General features: G+C 44.6%; 1 protein-coding gene across 6 annotated transcripts in view; it reads right to left on the bottom strand.

The window, feature by feature from the left end:
* The window catches only part of CDK13 (cyclin dependent kinase 13), a 52,067-nt gene extending 38,132 nt beyond the window's left edge, over window positions 1–13,935 (bottom strand). For all 6 annotated transcript variants that reach the window (XM_080580276.1, XM_080580275.1, XM_080580272.1 and 3 more), the window contains exons 1-2: window positions 12,554–13,935; window positions 1,587–2,192 (exon numbers count right to left, since the gene is read on the bottom strand). In XM_080580276.1, coding sequence (XP_080436402.1) covers window positions 1,587–2,192; window positions 12,554–13,785 — 1,838 coding nt within the window. In that variant the 5' untranslated portion in view covers window positions 13,786–13,935. The remainder of the gene's footprint in view (window positions 1–1,586; window positions 2,193–12,553) is intronic.
* Window positions 13,936–15,884: the final 1,949 nt, after the last annotated feature.

Raw genomic sequence — 15,884 nt, forward strand, 5'->3', positions numbered from 1 at the left:
ACTTGTGATCATAACCATTCTGACCTGAAGTTCATAACCTCCTAAAAGCAAAACAAAACAGAGCATAAATGACATCCTATTATTTGTCATTAATCTTTCTAATGAAGTTTGTTTGCAAGCATTAAGTTTTGTCTTTTTTTTTAAAGGAGAACGAGCCCAGTGCTGATAGAACTGTTTAACTGTAGTTCAACTATTCCGCACAGTTTAACTATATGAAAGACATTACATTAAAAAAAATGCTAATAATGAGAAGCCATGTGCCAGCTTCAGGTGGAATCCCATTTCATGGTACCACAGTTAACGCTGCAAAACCAGTTAAAATAGTAAATCTTCCTCTCAAACAACAGTGGCAGAAAGCCTGTTTACCTACAGAGGATGGTTTTGTTCTAAATTTAAATGCAAGCATCCATTCACCACACAGATGTAATTCTGAACAACTGGAATGACATTTGCTGGAGTACTGAAGGGCAAGAAACACAAGTTCTCTTTTACTGCTAAGAAAAATCTAATACCTTTTAAAGTTATATTTACTCACCAAGCCCTCTGCATCGTAATGTTTACCAGTGCATTAAATTGCTGGCAAACACAGAGAAGCATTTACACCACTAGCTATAACAGCTTTTACTAAATACTACGATTTACAAAGAGCAAGAGAAAACAGACTACTTTCACAGATATAGAATATGAAATAAAGTTTTTCAGTATTTCTTGAATTTCTTTTACAGTTTTGTTTACAGATATATCAAACTTAAATCAGTTATTACTTCAATGCAAAGAAACTGCTTTGCTTGTTGTGAGAAGTTGATCTCTCCTATACACGTCAGAGACCAGTAATACAATGAGTAATACCAAAAGCAACTTTTTTCAACTTCATCACCAAAACCAAAGAAAAACGGTCGATTACAGCTCAATAGCATCATTTTCCAACACAAACCACAGCAAGTATTCTCTGTTAGGACAACGAAGAGACTCAATGTAGCTTAAACTCAGGTGACATTTGGAATACAGACCTGAGTTTCTTCACTACGGTCCAATTTTTATGCTTCAAAGTCAGCACAGATTACAAGCCATGAACCTCACTTCACTTATACCATAAAGAATACCAATCTCTGAAATAAATTACATGAAAATAACACACATCTATGATTTTAGGAAAATAATTGCCATCCAAAGGGAAGAGAATCTTTACCCCAAAACCCCATCTTATTAAAAGATTTTCAGATATTGCTACATCTTTTCCCCAGAACTATGCCCACATTTGCACTGAACTTGAAATCAAGAATTTTGCACATGTTATTCCCAAAGCTATTATGTGCCTGCAATTTTAAATCATCTCTAGTGTATTTTTCATTGAAAGATTCCTCCTAGGCTAAACCTTTCTTTTCAAAAAACAGTTGATTAAATAACTTTTAACATCGCATTTCTTCAGTTCACCAGTAACTGTCATCTTAACTGAAGAGCAAGAACAAACTACTTCAGCACCCTCACCTGGCAAACAGAATTACATGTATGTTTCGCAAAGGAAAAATAAATAAATAAAGCCAACAGACAACCCCCCCCCCAAGCAAATCTATGACACAACTCACCTATCAGTGTCTTTATCTTCAGGCAGCGTGGGAGGCAAAGGCAAGGGTGGCAGCGTGGAGGTTGGTAGTGCAACAATGCGATCCTTCTCCTTGGTTACTACACTTGGTGTACTCGGTTTGGTTTTCTCTTTTACAGTGACTGGCTGCTGTTTTACAACGGTTGTTTTATTCTCTTTTACTGCTGCAGCTTTCTGTTTAGTATTTTTGTCTGCAATTAAATTATTTTCTCCTTTAGTTTCCGGAAGCGGGGCCTTTGCTTTTGCCTTGTCATTCTTCAAATTTGCACTGCTTGTAGGAGAAGGTGCATGCTCAACTTTTATTTTCTTCAGGTCCTTTACATTGTTCACTTGAGGTGCACTTGCAGCAGTGTCAGTGTTTCCCTTGGTAGGTGTTGAAGTGTTGGAAGCTTTTGCACTGGCTTTAGCTGCCTCAGCAGCTCTTGCTTTTTTGTTTTTGTTCAGCTCAGCAGCCAGGCTACTCTTCAGAGTCAATGTACTAGGAGAGATACTCGAATGGCGACTTCTGGATCTAGACAACCTGTGTCTGCTACGAGACCTTGAATGCCTTGATGAGTACGGACTTCTGCTTCGAGATTTTGCTGATCTCCTGTTTCAGAAAAGTAAAATTTAATCACTTGAAAATTAGTCTAACTTTTCTCTCAGTGTATCTGCTGTTCTGACAAAGTACTCTTTTTAAACCAACCACTAGCACCGTGTTTACAGAATAAACAAAAATCTACAAAACAGGTTGCTAGAAAACATTAAAGATCTCTTAGATACAGTTTCTCCCAATAAAGAACTGCAAAATACTATGCTATTAGGCTAATAACATACTATAAGACAAATATGTTTCCTTTTCCTCAGTACTTAGCAGAAACAGTGTTTTCCTCTAAAGATCCTCGCATGTTACACTACTTGTGCTGCCAACATTAGTATATGCAAGATTTTAGAAAAATACAGCTGCCTACACAAGCAAAATTCAACAAAATGAAATTAATGTTACAACGTAACAAGAAGCAGCTAAACAACACTGAAAGAAGCAATTGTAGAATCTCCTTAAGTTTCACTTTTGCAGCTGTGATTAAAACGTTACCTAAGAAATAATCTAAATGCTAAAGGCTGCAATGTAACAGCTAAAAGACAGCAATAAACCTTAGTTTTTGTGTTTTGTTTTTTCAAAATTTAAATAAAGACTTCCCTCCTCTCCCTGAAAAGAAAGCACCCAGTAATTTTTTGTTCTATCTACTGAGAGGCAAACATAATCCATGAGTAGCTCTATACTACATTTGCAACAGAATAAAAAGCCTAACAGAATAGGGATAAGATTTTATCTAAGCTGTCTACAAAATCATAGCAGGAAAACAACCTCGAATGGCAGCAGGGGAGGAATGGAAGTATCCTAACAACTGTAAAAACAAATTGTGCAAAAATACCATTTGACAGAAATTATTTTTCATTCAGTTCTTCAAAGGGATATATTAATTTTACCAGTAATAATAGTTCATCTAAAAGCAAAAAGGAAGAAACTAATTGAGATGAAGGGCTTGAGAACAAGTAGCCAAGACTGGTGCTTCAATACAAATATACAACATGTTTTTTAAATTCATTATACCATACTAAAAATAGCAAAGGCATTCATTATATTTACAAGCATTATCTTGATTCAGGTCTGCTGGAAATCTGTTTTTCTTGGGTACCTCACTTGCAGGGAAGAATAAAATTAAATCAGGATAAATAAAATTGTTTCCATTACCTAGACAAAAAAAAGTATCAAACAGTAGTAAAAATAAGACTTTCTGGATATCTAGGAACTTCAGAGATCAAAAGACAGCATCACTGTGTATAACTTTCCAAAAGTTTAAGCCAAACAAGAATAAAGCTAACTACAACCATTACAGTCACGACTAATCACCATTATGTCAAATCCGTATTTTGGTAACAATTAAATGAATGCAGTTTTAATTATCAATATATGAAATCACATTCCATTGCTTCAACTGAACAAATATTTAAGACAGTATAAAATGTTTCTACTTTATGTGCAGTATTTGCTAGTTTCCAAGTGTACACACTTTTCCTGCATTAAAAAAATGCCTTTTCAGTCTTTTTTTTCCTGAACAACAGAAAAAATTAAGACAATTGAGATTATGTAGGAGTGATTAAAAAAAGTCTAGGTGCACACTGTATACTCTATCACAAGCTTCAAAATTTTATAGATGAAACTGATATTGATCCAAACAGCTATAGAGACCTTCAGAAAATTCAAAGCTCATGTGAGGGCAATTCTTGAAAACTAACACAGCTCAATCGTACATCAGGGACAGGTCTATAGAATTTTCTGGCACTGCTCGATAACAAAATAATTGAAATAAATTACATGTAAAGTAAATATTAAACAAAAAAAGAAAAAATGAATTTGCATTTTTTGGGGGGAAATTTTTAACTGAGGTTTGGGGATCAATTAAAGAAAGAAAATAAAAAAACACTTGGTATAGGTTTTAGTGAAAGAATGGACAAAGTAGTGTTTGGTTTCTGGATAACTGGATGCTTTGATCCCTTCTATTCTGCTTCCTAACACTAAATATTCAGTCATTTACTTAGGCCTTGTCATTTAAATGACAATCACAGCCCACTAAAAGACAGTTCAGAAAGCCCATGTCCATTAAAAGCCAAGAAAAAACACAATATTGGTCAGAAAAATTCTCCTGAAAATTAATTTCTGCTCCATTATGAAAGAAGCCACTCAAGTTCTTTTTCTCCCTGTTACTTGGAAAGTCTATGTCCCATATTTTAGGCCCAAAAAGTTTTCAGAGGCTTGGCAAAAGGGAAATAAAACAAGTTTCTTAAAAAAATGTTAAAATGTTCCATAATATAAAGTTGTGATGAGGCAGCAGGAAACAAAAGGAGGACTGAAGACACGCAAATAATAAACACACTTCAAGTGCTAGGTCAGAGCTCTCTTCAACCTGCTATCTCACCTTCTGAGAGGAATTATTACCTCAAGCTGATGTATGGTGCTTGCTGATCTATACTGGCTGTAGAATCAGGATAATTCAATTTATCCAGCATCGAGTGCAAGCTAATAGGCCCTGCAAGTCCTGAGCTGACTTGTATAAATGATGCGTCATTTCAAAGAACGTCACTGCACCATCTTGGAAAACACTTGCACATCTTGTTCCCGGATTAGCTCTTTTGAACTGAAACTCGCTCCTGGTACCTGCAGAACACAGTCAGTCCTCCACTTTCAGAGACCTCGCTGCAACCCGCCTCATCTGTGTTCGAGTTTTAATGCAAAGCTTGCTGGGGGGGGTCAGAGGGGGGGGTGGGGGGTGGGGAGGTGTGTGTTAAATAAATCTGTTTCTTTCACAAGTACGATTTGTGTTTTTTGTTCTTTTATTTTTTTTTTTAGAAATGTGCCTAAAATAAAGTAATCTATGTCAACAAGCAAAAAATACAGGCATAATTCCACATTCACTTGAAAAGAGAAGCAGCAGCTTAAAACACTGCAGTTCTTGAGACACCACGTCTGATCATAAGACTGTTTCTATTCCACTTCAGTCCAAAACAAAACACATTCATTTAAATCACAACTAAGGATGAAATGAGAAAATCTGTTCAAATCACAGTAACTACAAATGCTCACCTGGTCAGCTCCCAGCATTTTGGTGAGGAAGAGACAGTTTAGAATAGCTAAGAAAAAAGTATCTTAAATCTTTATACCAGCTTCAAAAAGAAACGCACAGTCAAGTCAAGCACTGACAGTGGCTCCACATGCATATTTTTACCAATATCAGCCAAGACAGCCTGGGACACGAACATAGATTTATGCGAGCTCAGCACGAAAACACCCAACTATTCCCCTCCCCAGGTCTCCTACCCCAAAAGAAAACAGCGTAACATTCTCATATCAGAACTGCATCCAGAAGGGAAACACCAAAGTCTCCTGCGCTCAATTATGTAAGTTTCAGTTCCACTGCATGCTACAGTCCTTAACATCAGATCAGAATGAGGTTATGAAATATGCTGACCACAGCCTCTGCACTGGTTTTATTTTTCCAAAAAGTTTTTGATGATTTATGTCAGCTTTTTTTTTTTTTTAACGCTGCATTACATAATGTGTGTCTGGGCTAATAACAAACCAGCTCCTCCATCGGCATCCCAAAGATCTTTGCAACAACGTCTTGCCGTACCTTGTCTTCTAGGCTCGGTGCAGGAGTGGTTAGGAAACACAAACCCTTGGAACTGAACAGACAAATGCTGAAGCTTAAGAAAAAGGCAGCTTTGTTGAAGCTCTAGTTATCCTGGTTACATTGATAAAACTTCATGTCTTCGTAAGTTTAATGATCTTTTCAGATATTTGACTATCACTGCCATCAACATTCGTCCGAAAGTCTCGAGAGAATCTCCCACGCTAGACAAAACTTGTGTACAAGTTTCCATCTATAAAAATGGCACAAAAGCAAAACAACAGACATTTATAAGCTTTACCTCAGAAGCATACACAGGGCTCTGAGGGTGGAGAAATGCTGCCCTATATGTAAAGCCAGCCAACTCGCGCTCTTCAGACCTAGCGCTCATTAGAAATAAAAGATGAAGTCACAGCAGCACAGACATGGGCTGACACAATAGCCAGTGCCTGCCATTTTAACGAGACACTAACATTTTACTGGGACCCTGAGAAAACACCAGGAGAGACATCTGAAATACTCTCTAAATCTTCCACCAGACTTCTATGAAATGCGTATGCATGCATACACACACACATAAAATGCCTTACCTGACATTTATTTGCTACCAATTATTTAGTCCTTAGTTAGGACAGTTTGTTTTTAACACAGTAACCAAGAACACCAGGACAGCGGCTCCAAACACGCAGAACTGTGTTGCAAACAGCAAACAAATCCAGCAAAAAATGCAGGCATCTTCACCCATCTTCTCTGGAGAGATCAGACACATCTTAATCGTCAGGACTACATCCAAACCTCCCAAACCAAGAGCACCAGCATCTGCTGGTAATGCACACGGGAGGAAACAACTAGGGAGCCACTCTTCCAGTTAATGTTTCTTCCAGTTTGCACCCAGCAGTCCTGCCTCATTTACAGCTACCTTTGCCACCACGCTTGGCTATCAACAGCCTTCCCTGAGTGCCTTGGATTCACCTTGCACAGGTCTCCATCCCCACAAAGAGGGTAACTGCCAAACTTCACCACTCTCATAAAACCACTTCTGAGCCATATACACATTCCAGCATGTTTTACATGCAGAGCAAAATAAATAAATAATAAAACCTGTAAGTATCACCAGGACTAGTCAGCAGCAGAACGAAGAAGTTCCTTACACAGAGCTGCTTTTTTCCTTCCCTGGAGACAGCAACAAAGGAGACTAGGAGCACAACTACATTAGCTGTAAAGGGAAATTGACGTAATTACACTATATTATGTCTAGCTAAAAAATTAAACCAGAAAAAAAAAATCAAGATGTTATCTAGAAAACGTGTAGGAGAAGAGGCAGGTTTAAAGAAACAAAGGAGGACAGCACTAGTAAGGAATTCATCCCCAACCCAAAACTCAGCCTCACTTTTCCTCCATTTTTTATGGCAATAAAAAAAAAGCAGAGATTTGTTTTTTGCTCTAGGAAATAAAGAAAAAATTGTTGTTGATTAATACAATGCACTTATTTACTGTATAAGAACGTATTTCTGATATAAAGCATTATCAGTTACAAGCTTCCAAACTGTCACAATGCTCCTCCTTCCTCCAATAAAACATACTATTGCATTTCATTAGTTAATTTATCAGCTATCAAACAGTAGATTCCTTGATGAACTTTAACAAGAAATGTCTGTTAATGTAATGTCACATTTTCAGGCAGACAATGAAACTATTCCAACCAGCAACCGAAAACTTAAAGGCCTACATTTTACTATCTTGATATTTGAAAGTAAAGATAAAGGAAAATTAATGGAAAAAAATAGTGGACATTTATGAAAACATTTATGAAAAATGTTATGAAAATTAACAGATAATTAACACGTCAGGTTTCCAAGAACATGGGTCTCACTTAGCTTGAACATTTCTTGTCATGCCGCTTTCCTACGTGCTCCTCTCTTCCCCATTCCACCCCCACACATGTATTAAAAACAAACAAACAAATCCCTAAATTTGATTAACAAATCAGAACAGATGTGCTATCTTCTGTTTGTAAACTTGAGACTCTCTTTTCTTCTTAACTGCTTCAGGAGCGTGCCAGTAGTCAGCTACATGCGTTACCTACACGCAAACAATACTACACTTGAAAGGTATCAGGGTCTGAGGAGCTGAACAACGAAACAGATTTTTGTCCTATGTTTGCTTACTTTTAGACAAAATGTAACACAAAGGGATTCATCAGAGTAAGAAGGGAATAACAAGCAAGCAAACAGAAACAAAGGAGGTTAAAATGCTGTAGCCCAGGTCTATCACCAACAGGCAGCAAACGCTGCGCTATCGAGCACGCATTGCCAGCTTCCAGTTCATGGTAAGGTCAGAGTGCGTTTTAAAGGGGAGACCTAAATTTAATCAATTGGCTTCACCACAGATCTTCCAAGATGTTTATAATCACTCAGTAACATAAACCACCTTGACAAAACATTGCTGCTCACAGTACAGCTTTGCCATGTTGCAGTAGCAGGCCAATGCATGATTCATTTCTTAAAGCCATAACAGCATTAGTGCTCTCTCACTTAATATCTTTTCAATTCATTTTGTTTATTTTCTTGAGCCCTTGGTTCAGGGTTATATTCTAAGCAGCTCTGCAATCAACCAACCACCTATCCTGCTTCGCACACGAAGACCACATAACTTGCTTTACTAAGTTAAATGGTAAATCTTTAAAAGGCTCTCCAACACATACAGCATGGGAATACTGAAAAGGAATACGAATTTTGTTTTTTAAATCTGCTTTATAACCCGATGTCCTCAGATGAGAGCTCTGCATACAAAGAAATCAACTCGCAAAAAGTAAAGTCAACTCAAATTCTATTACACATCAAAAGTTTTATTTTTTTCAAATGTCCCTTCCCACGATAAGGGAAAAAAAGAAGCAAGAAGGAAGATGAAAGGCAAATCATCACAGTTAGCACAAGGTAAAGTCCACTGCCAAGTAAGAAAAGATCTTAATTTCAAAATACATACTAGAGCGAGGGCCTCAAATGCACTGCAAGTAATCGCTATTCCAACGGAGAAAATATATAGCTCCACGTTAAAATTTTGCAAAAAATACAGTTTTACTAAACAAGATTAAAGGGTTTTATACAGAAAATCTCTTTTCACCGCACAAGAGGAAAAAAACATCCAAAAACCTCTCCTACTGCTTTAAATCCCAAAGTATCAAAATCACTGGCTGCAAAGCTATTTTTGTACAGCGTATGAAACCAGGACTTCTCCACAAAGTGGGCATTTACCAGTTTAATGTCTATTTTACCACTTTCCCTACACTCATCTTGGTTTATCACAGAAACGATGCATATTTCAAAGCCTCACTGCTACGGACTAGCTACAGCTGTAGAAAGAGGTGGCTCCGTAGTACCAGTAGGAGAAGCAAACTTGTATTTTTCCTACAAGCAACATCCATGTGCACCATAGTACTATGCTAGTGGTGCCCCACCTACTTACTTTTATCCCAGGCAGATGGGTAGGTGCATCCACATTTGGAAAAACGCAATTACTCATCTATACAACTAGCTGAATTAAATGTGTGATCACACAGCATATGACCTGACTGAAGTTACAAAAAAAAAAAAAAAGCCCTCCCTCTACAATCTCATCCTAAGCCAGTTTCCAAAAACAGACTGCTTATTTTGTTGATCTTGGTGTTTTCTTATTTAAAAAAAAAATCCCTAAGTTCAATAAAAATCAAGACCACTACTCAGTAGGGAAATAAACTCTTCATGCTTTTCATATTATGGAAGAATTCCCATTCTGGAGATGTGTGCACGCTACTTTAGAACTGTGCTACAGTCCACAAGAAAACATAATAATACAAATCCACAAGCTGCAAGTAAAAAAAGTTTTGTCCAGCAAGTAGAAATAGCTCAAGCAATCAGTTTGCCCAAAACATAGAGGTTTATTGTGATTATAACGGCAAAGGCAATTAGTCTCCCATTCAAAGATAATTTTCCAAGCACGAAACACGTATTTATTGTCTTTGCTTCTGTTCAGAAGCAATCTCCAGGCAACACCACTGAAAGATACCAGTCAGTCACTACTGCAATCAGAACTTGTAACTTGCATTAATTTCATTGTTACTGCTGCTCCAGAAAACCAGGAATTCAAATGAGCGGCACCGACTTCACTTGTTTCTCTTCTACTGTTCACTAGAATTTTCTCCCTAAGCAGCTCAGAGATGAAAAAATCAGGGCTCCAGACACTCGAGTTCTCCAGGCTTGCTAGAATCACTTCATTCTCATTTTCTGCATCCCAAAATAACTTGATAATTAATATAACGTTACTGGAGATTCATATATGAAAGTGATCGAAAAGAGCAAAGACTTGCAGGCTGGAATACTTAGTAACATACAAAGTTCTTACTGTCTTGACACCACTACAGCTGGACACAAGCCCAGAATTACATCTTTAAATCATCCAGATCAAGAAGACAGGTGTTGTACGAAGCTGTTGCCTTCATGAAATTATATTTTATCAGGTTTAAGGCTGCTATACCATTATCTAAGCAACACAGCGACAATTTTCAGCATTTTAGATGCAGTACCAGAAAGTTAAGCAAAACTGCCATTGTTGTTTTTATTGAAGGGCTAAACCAATCAGTTCATTATCTTCCATCTTTATTTCCCAAGCACCACCACAATGCACATAACGTATAGGAGCCGCATGAGAGCAAAGAAACAGTAACTTGAGTTTCTCCACAAGAGACAAATGTTATGAACAACAAAGCTTATCCTCACACTTTTGTTTTCCTTCTTTTTCTGTGGAAATGACATTTTAAAAATGAATGCCACATTAGGACAGACTGACCTCACCTTCTACATGGAATAACTTCTTTCTCTCAGCCATTCCAATTCCTCTCCAATAAACCTGACAATCTGCATTAGTTAACCAAACGATTTCTCTGTATCCAGATAAAGGCGGGATGCAAATTCCAGTTTAACTGTAGGAAGGAAGGAGTTTAGTCACAAAGCTAACTCCTGGAAACAGACCTGCAACTCGAGGAAGATTTACACGCTTATGACGAAGACAACACAAAAATGAGGAAACAAACTCACGCTTCAAACCACAGGTCCCCTACCCACAGAAAAAAGTAAACAAAGAACACCTACAGAACTCTGTGCTGTAACTGCACCCTACAAGAAGACCTCCTGTACCTGCTGCTACAGCAGCATCAGCCAGCACATCAGATGCTATCCCAAATTAATGGGACTGTCAGTCTGGCTAACATTGCTACTCAGAAGCACAAACCTTGTGCATGCAGTTCTGATATTATTTAGCTTTCTTATTACAAGACATAAGTATCTACAGAAAACATTCTGCAGAACGGTTAAATCCAAATATTCCAGTAACATTCCTGTTATTCTATTATTCAAATCATCCTGCAAAAGTATCCTTAACAACTTGGAACAGGCTCCGTGGATCAACAACAAAGTGCTCTTTTTCAGAGCACTCAGTGCTCTCAGCTTGAAACACCCTATTGTTAACAACATTTTTCCATACAACTGTACCTTAAAATGATCCCTTTTTCTTTCTTTCCTCCAAAGGCACCTTTGTTTTTCCCCTCTGAACAAAACAGGGCACAGTTTTGTTGCTTCACTCTATAAACAGCACTGGATGCACACCCCGGACAGCAGACATTACCAACAGCCAGCGAAACACGGCAACAACTTGGGCATCATCACTGGATACCCCAAACAGTAACTGATGCATTAGAAATACCAGAGAACAGTTCTCAAACAACCTACCGGGTAACGCATTGCAAACAAAATTCTTGCCAACGTATCACCTGATATATTTGAAATCTAAGTCCAGATGTGAATTTAAGCAAGCTCATAAACAGGGCAACAGTAAGATTTCAATGTGGAAAATTAGAATCTTCAGCACTAAAAACATACTAACCAAATACTTTACATTCCCAGTGGTTTTGCTGTAAGCTAGTATTCTGAAGTGCTTTAATTCTGATTATAGAGATACAGCTCTATATTTCTGCTCTATATGAAACTCAGAAAGTCACAGAAACATTAACCTTTACATTCTCTGTCCCCACTAACAATAAGAAAATGATTTGCAAGCACACATCAAATAACAGGTACTGTGAAACGAGCTCAGGTGCATTTTCATAAGCTGCGTAAAGCACTGAGGCAATTTAGCAAAACTTGATGTTGGCTCATTTTCCTATTGAAATCGAGTCTGAATCTTTCTATAGGCCTCTAAAACGAACAAGAAACACTAGTAACGCGAATTGCCCATCAGCTTTGTTCCTCTTTAGACTAGCGGGAAGTAAACCAACACAAATATGTTTAACATGCACCCTCTTCCATGGGGACACAGGATGTATAATAAGGGTGTACCTCAGAATACCCTTATGTGTTAAGATTTAAAACCAAAATTGGTCCTCTGGAAAATTTGTCCTCCAAGAAACGTTTTCATTGGGTCATTCTCACTTGAAAGCGCCCTCTCCGGCTCCAGCACTGGCAGGCTCCTCTGCCAGCTATGTGGGGTCCCTGACAGGGAGGAACCAGCGGCAGGAGTGTCACCAGCACCCGCGCCTCCCTCTCCCCATGGCAGGGTAGGGCAGGGCAGGCCGATCTTTGTATGAGGCCCAGTTCCCTTTCCGCACAGCTCTCTGGCAGCGAGAGGGAGGCCTTTTATTGCCAGCTGTGAGCCTCTCCAGCCTGCCCTCGGGCCCAGCCCAGGCCTCTGCTCCCCTCCTCTACCCGCAGAGCCTCCCCGTGCCCTACTCCCTCCCTCACCCCCCACTCACCGGATAACGGGGCTGTAGGGGCTCCGTGACCTCCGCCAGCTGCTGTAGGGACTGGGCGACACATCCCCGCCACGCTCGTAGGAGCTGTGCCGGCTGTAGCTGGGGGAGCGGCGGCGGCTGTAGGGACTGAGGGGCGAGCGGCCGCCCACAGGGCTGAGGGACTTGCGGCTCCGCTGGCTCTGCGACGAGCGGTGCAGCGGGGGGCTGTCATCCCGCCCGGGGCTGGGTGACGAGCGCTGCCGCCGGTAGGCTTTGGGCTCGGGCTTGTCGTCCCGGTAGGCTTTCGGCGGGTCCTTGTAAGCCGACGGCGGCTCCTTGGTCGCTTTAGTCCGGCTCCGGTGGGCTTTGCTCTCCCGCTCCTTCCTGCCGCTGCTGGGCGAGGCGAGGGACCCCTTCCTGCGGTCGCTGCTGCTGCTGCTCTTGAGTCCCTCTCGGTCCTGGCCGCCGGTGTGGTTGTGGCGGCTGCGGGACTTGGAGGAGGACGACGACGACGAGGCGGCCTCGGCCCCCCCGCGGCCGGAGGTGGCCGCCCCCTCCTGCTGCGGCTTGTCGTCGCCCCGCCGCCGGTGCTCCCGGTGCCGCTCCTTGGAGCGGCCGCTGCTGCTCCGGTGCTCCCGGCGGGACCGGCTGCTCCTCTCCGCCTCGCCCCGCTGCCTGCCGCCGGGGGAGGAGGCCGGGCTCCCCGCCCCGCTGCCTCCTCCTCCTCCGCCGCCGCCGCCGGCTCCGGCCGCGCCGCCGCCCACCAGCCCCTCGGACTGGGAGCTCACGTCGTCGTACTCCTCCAGCAGGGTGCCGAGCCCCGCGCCGCCCCGCCGCTTCTCCGCCTCCTGCGCCCCGCCGCCGCCGCCGCCCCCGCCGCGGCCCCGCCGCCGCTTGTGCCGGGAGCCCGAGCGCCGCTTGCCCCGCGGCCGCTTCCGCTCCCCGCCGTCCCCGCAGCACGACGAGGCGCCGGTGGCCGCCAGGAAGAGCAGCGACTGCGGCGGCAGCGGCGGCTGCAGGAGCGGCGGCTGCAGGAGGGGTGGCTGCAGCAGCGGGAACAGCAGCGGGTGCGGGGCAGGCGGCGGCGGCGGGGGGGGCGGCTGCGGCTGGGCCGCGAAACGCTTCCGCCGCCGGTGGTGCAGCCGCTTCTTGTCGCCGCCCGCCTCCGCCCCGCCGCCGCCGCCGCCGGCCCAGCCCCGGCTCCCGCCGCTGCCGCCGCCGCCGCCCGCCGCCGCCTCCGAGGTGCTCGGCATGGGGCCCGCTCACGGCCCGCGGCGGGGACGCGGCCTCGGCGCTGCCACTCGGCCGCCGCTCCGCTCAGGGCGCCATGGAGACGCGGCGCCGCGTTCCCGCCGCACCGGGAGGCGGGCGCCGGGCAACGGGCCCCCGCCTCGGCCTCGGCCTCCTGCTCGTGCTCCTCGGCCTCCTCCCGCGCCCGCCGCCGGCCGGCAGCCCGCTTACCGTGCCCGCGGCCGGCCGGGCCCGCAGCGCCGCGCACCGCCCCGCCACACGCACCGGGGACACGGCCCGGCGGCGCGCCGCGCATGCGCGGGGCCGGCGCCGGGGGGGAGCCGCGCGCCGCCAATCGCGCGCCGCGCCGCCGCTCTCGCCCGCATGCCCGGAGCCCGGCGCGCCGCCCCGGTCTCGCGAGATTTCCCCCCCCCTTCCCCTTCGCAGCTCCCCTCCCCTCCCCTCCCCTCCTTCGATCGTCTTCGCTTCCCCGCTCCGAGGGGCTCTCGCGAGATGTGGCCCGCCCACAGCTACGGTCTCGCGAGAGGATCCCGCTTGTTAATGGCGCGGTGCGGGGCCGGGGGGCAGAAAGTGGTTCCGGTAGCTCAGGGGTGTGGCTGAGGCCTGGCCCGCCACAAGCTCCCAATGCTGAGGGCGCTAGGCTTCCCTGTTCCTGCGCTGTGCGGGACACAGACACGGAAAAACGGCAGCAACTTCGTTCTGCCTTGTCCCATGCAGCGAGCTAATGTTTTTCTCGGTGGCTTTCAGTTGGAAATGGCATGTCCAAGCCACAGCGCAATGTGAATCCCCTTTCCAGGGTCAGAGAAATGCACGCTGCTTTCCCCCAACTGGAAATCTGCTCTTAGATAAAGTCAATTTTATTAACGATGAAGATTTCTTTCAGCTATGAGCATATAGAAAGATGTGCTCTATGACTAATAAGAAACAGCCCTAACTTTTCCAGTAGCTAGCTAAATCATTGGGCCCAGCTAGTAATTTTTACATGAGTATGATAAAGTTTTAATTCCAGCTGGTAGCAAGTCTTATTTTCTTCTACTCATGTACAACACAAGCAAATACCAAAGTGGTGCCCTCCCTCTGAGCAGGCTCCAGCCACACGTTTGCCCGGCCTCACGTGACACCACCAGGCGGTAACAGGAGAGCTACCTCCTTCACAGGCCCCAAGTTAAATCCAGGGCCAAAGCAGAGCTGCAGCAAGCAGAAAGGCAGACCCTGGCTCCTGCTGGGCTCTGCGCAGCCATGAGGTGTCCTTGCGGTTGATGACATGAGGGGGACCAGGCCTGTCTGTACCCATCTGCTCCCAGTGCCACGAGAGGCAGCAGATGTGTTGGCGGGGCATGGAGGGGCTGCGCTCCCCGTGCTCACTACACCTGGGTGAGGCACTGCAGAACTGGTAACTGGATGGGCTCCATCGCAGCCACCTCTGAAGTCGCAGCCCCAGCCCTGTGCTGGGTTGGAACCTTCCCCAGGACCAGTGGGACAAGGTGTCCCGCAGCAATGGGCAGAGTGGGTAGTTGGCCCAGACAGCGGCCCAGGGCTGGATGCACTCCATGCAGAAATTGTGTCTGCTGGAGTCCAGGTGAGCTGTGTTGGCCAGCGGGCCCAGGTAGATGGGGCACGTCTTGACCCTGTGGGTCTCCACTGGCAGCTCCTGGGGTGGCTGGCTCATGGTGCCCATGGCCACCCAGTGTGGAGATGCTTGTCCTCCGCAGGAGGCTGTCCAGGTGCCAGGCAACTATCAGCAGCCTCCAGTCCACCTCCCTTGGGTGCCACTGGCAGGACTTCAAAATCTTTTGTTCCACCAACAGGACCTTGGTGTCTCATGTGCTACCAGCAGGACCTCGATGTCTTGCATGCCACCAGCAGGGCCTTGATGTCTTGCGTGCCACCAGCAGGGCCTTGATGTCTTACGTGCCACCAGCAGGACCTTGATCTCTCAAGTGCCACAAGCAGGACTCAACGCTCAGGGCACTTAGAACCAGCTACATTTCGTGAGGCCATAGGGTGACAGTGACTCAGTGGTGACATCACACGGCTCTTGGGGCGCCCCTGATGGCAGCACTAACAGAGGTAACCTGACTGTCATGAGAAAATGCTGACA

The sequence above is a fragment of the Anser brachyrhynchus genome, assembly GCF_964034855.1.
Source record: "Anser brachyrhynchus genome assembly, chromosome: 2".
In the NCBI taxonomy this organism is placed as follows: domain Eukaryota; kingdom Metazoa; phylum Chordata; class Aves; order Anseriformes; family Anatidae; genus Anser; species Anser brachyrhynchus.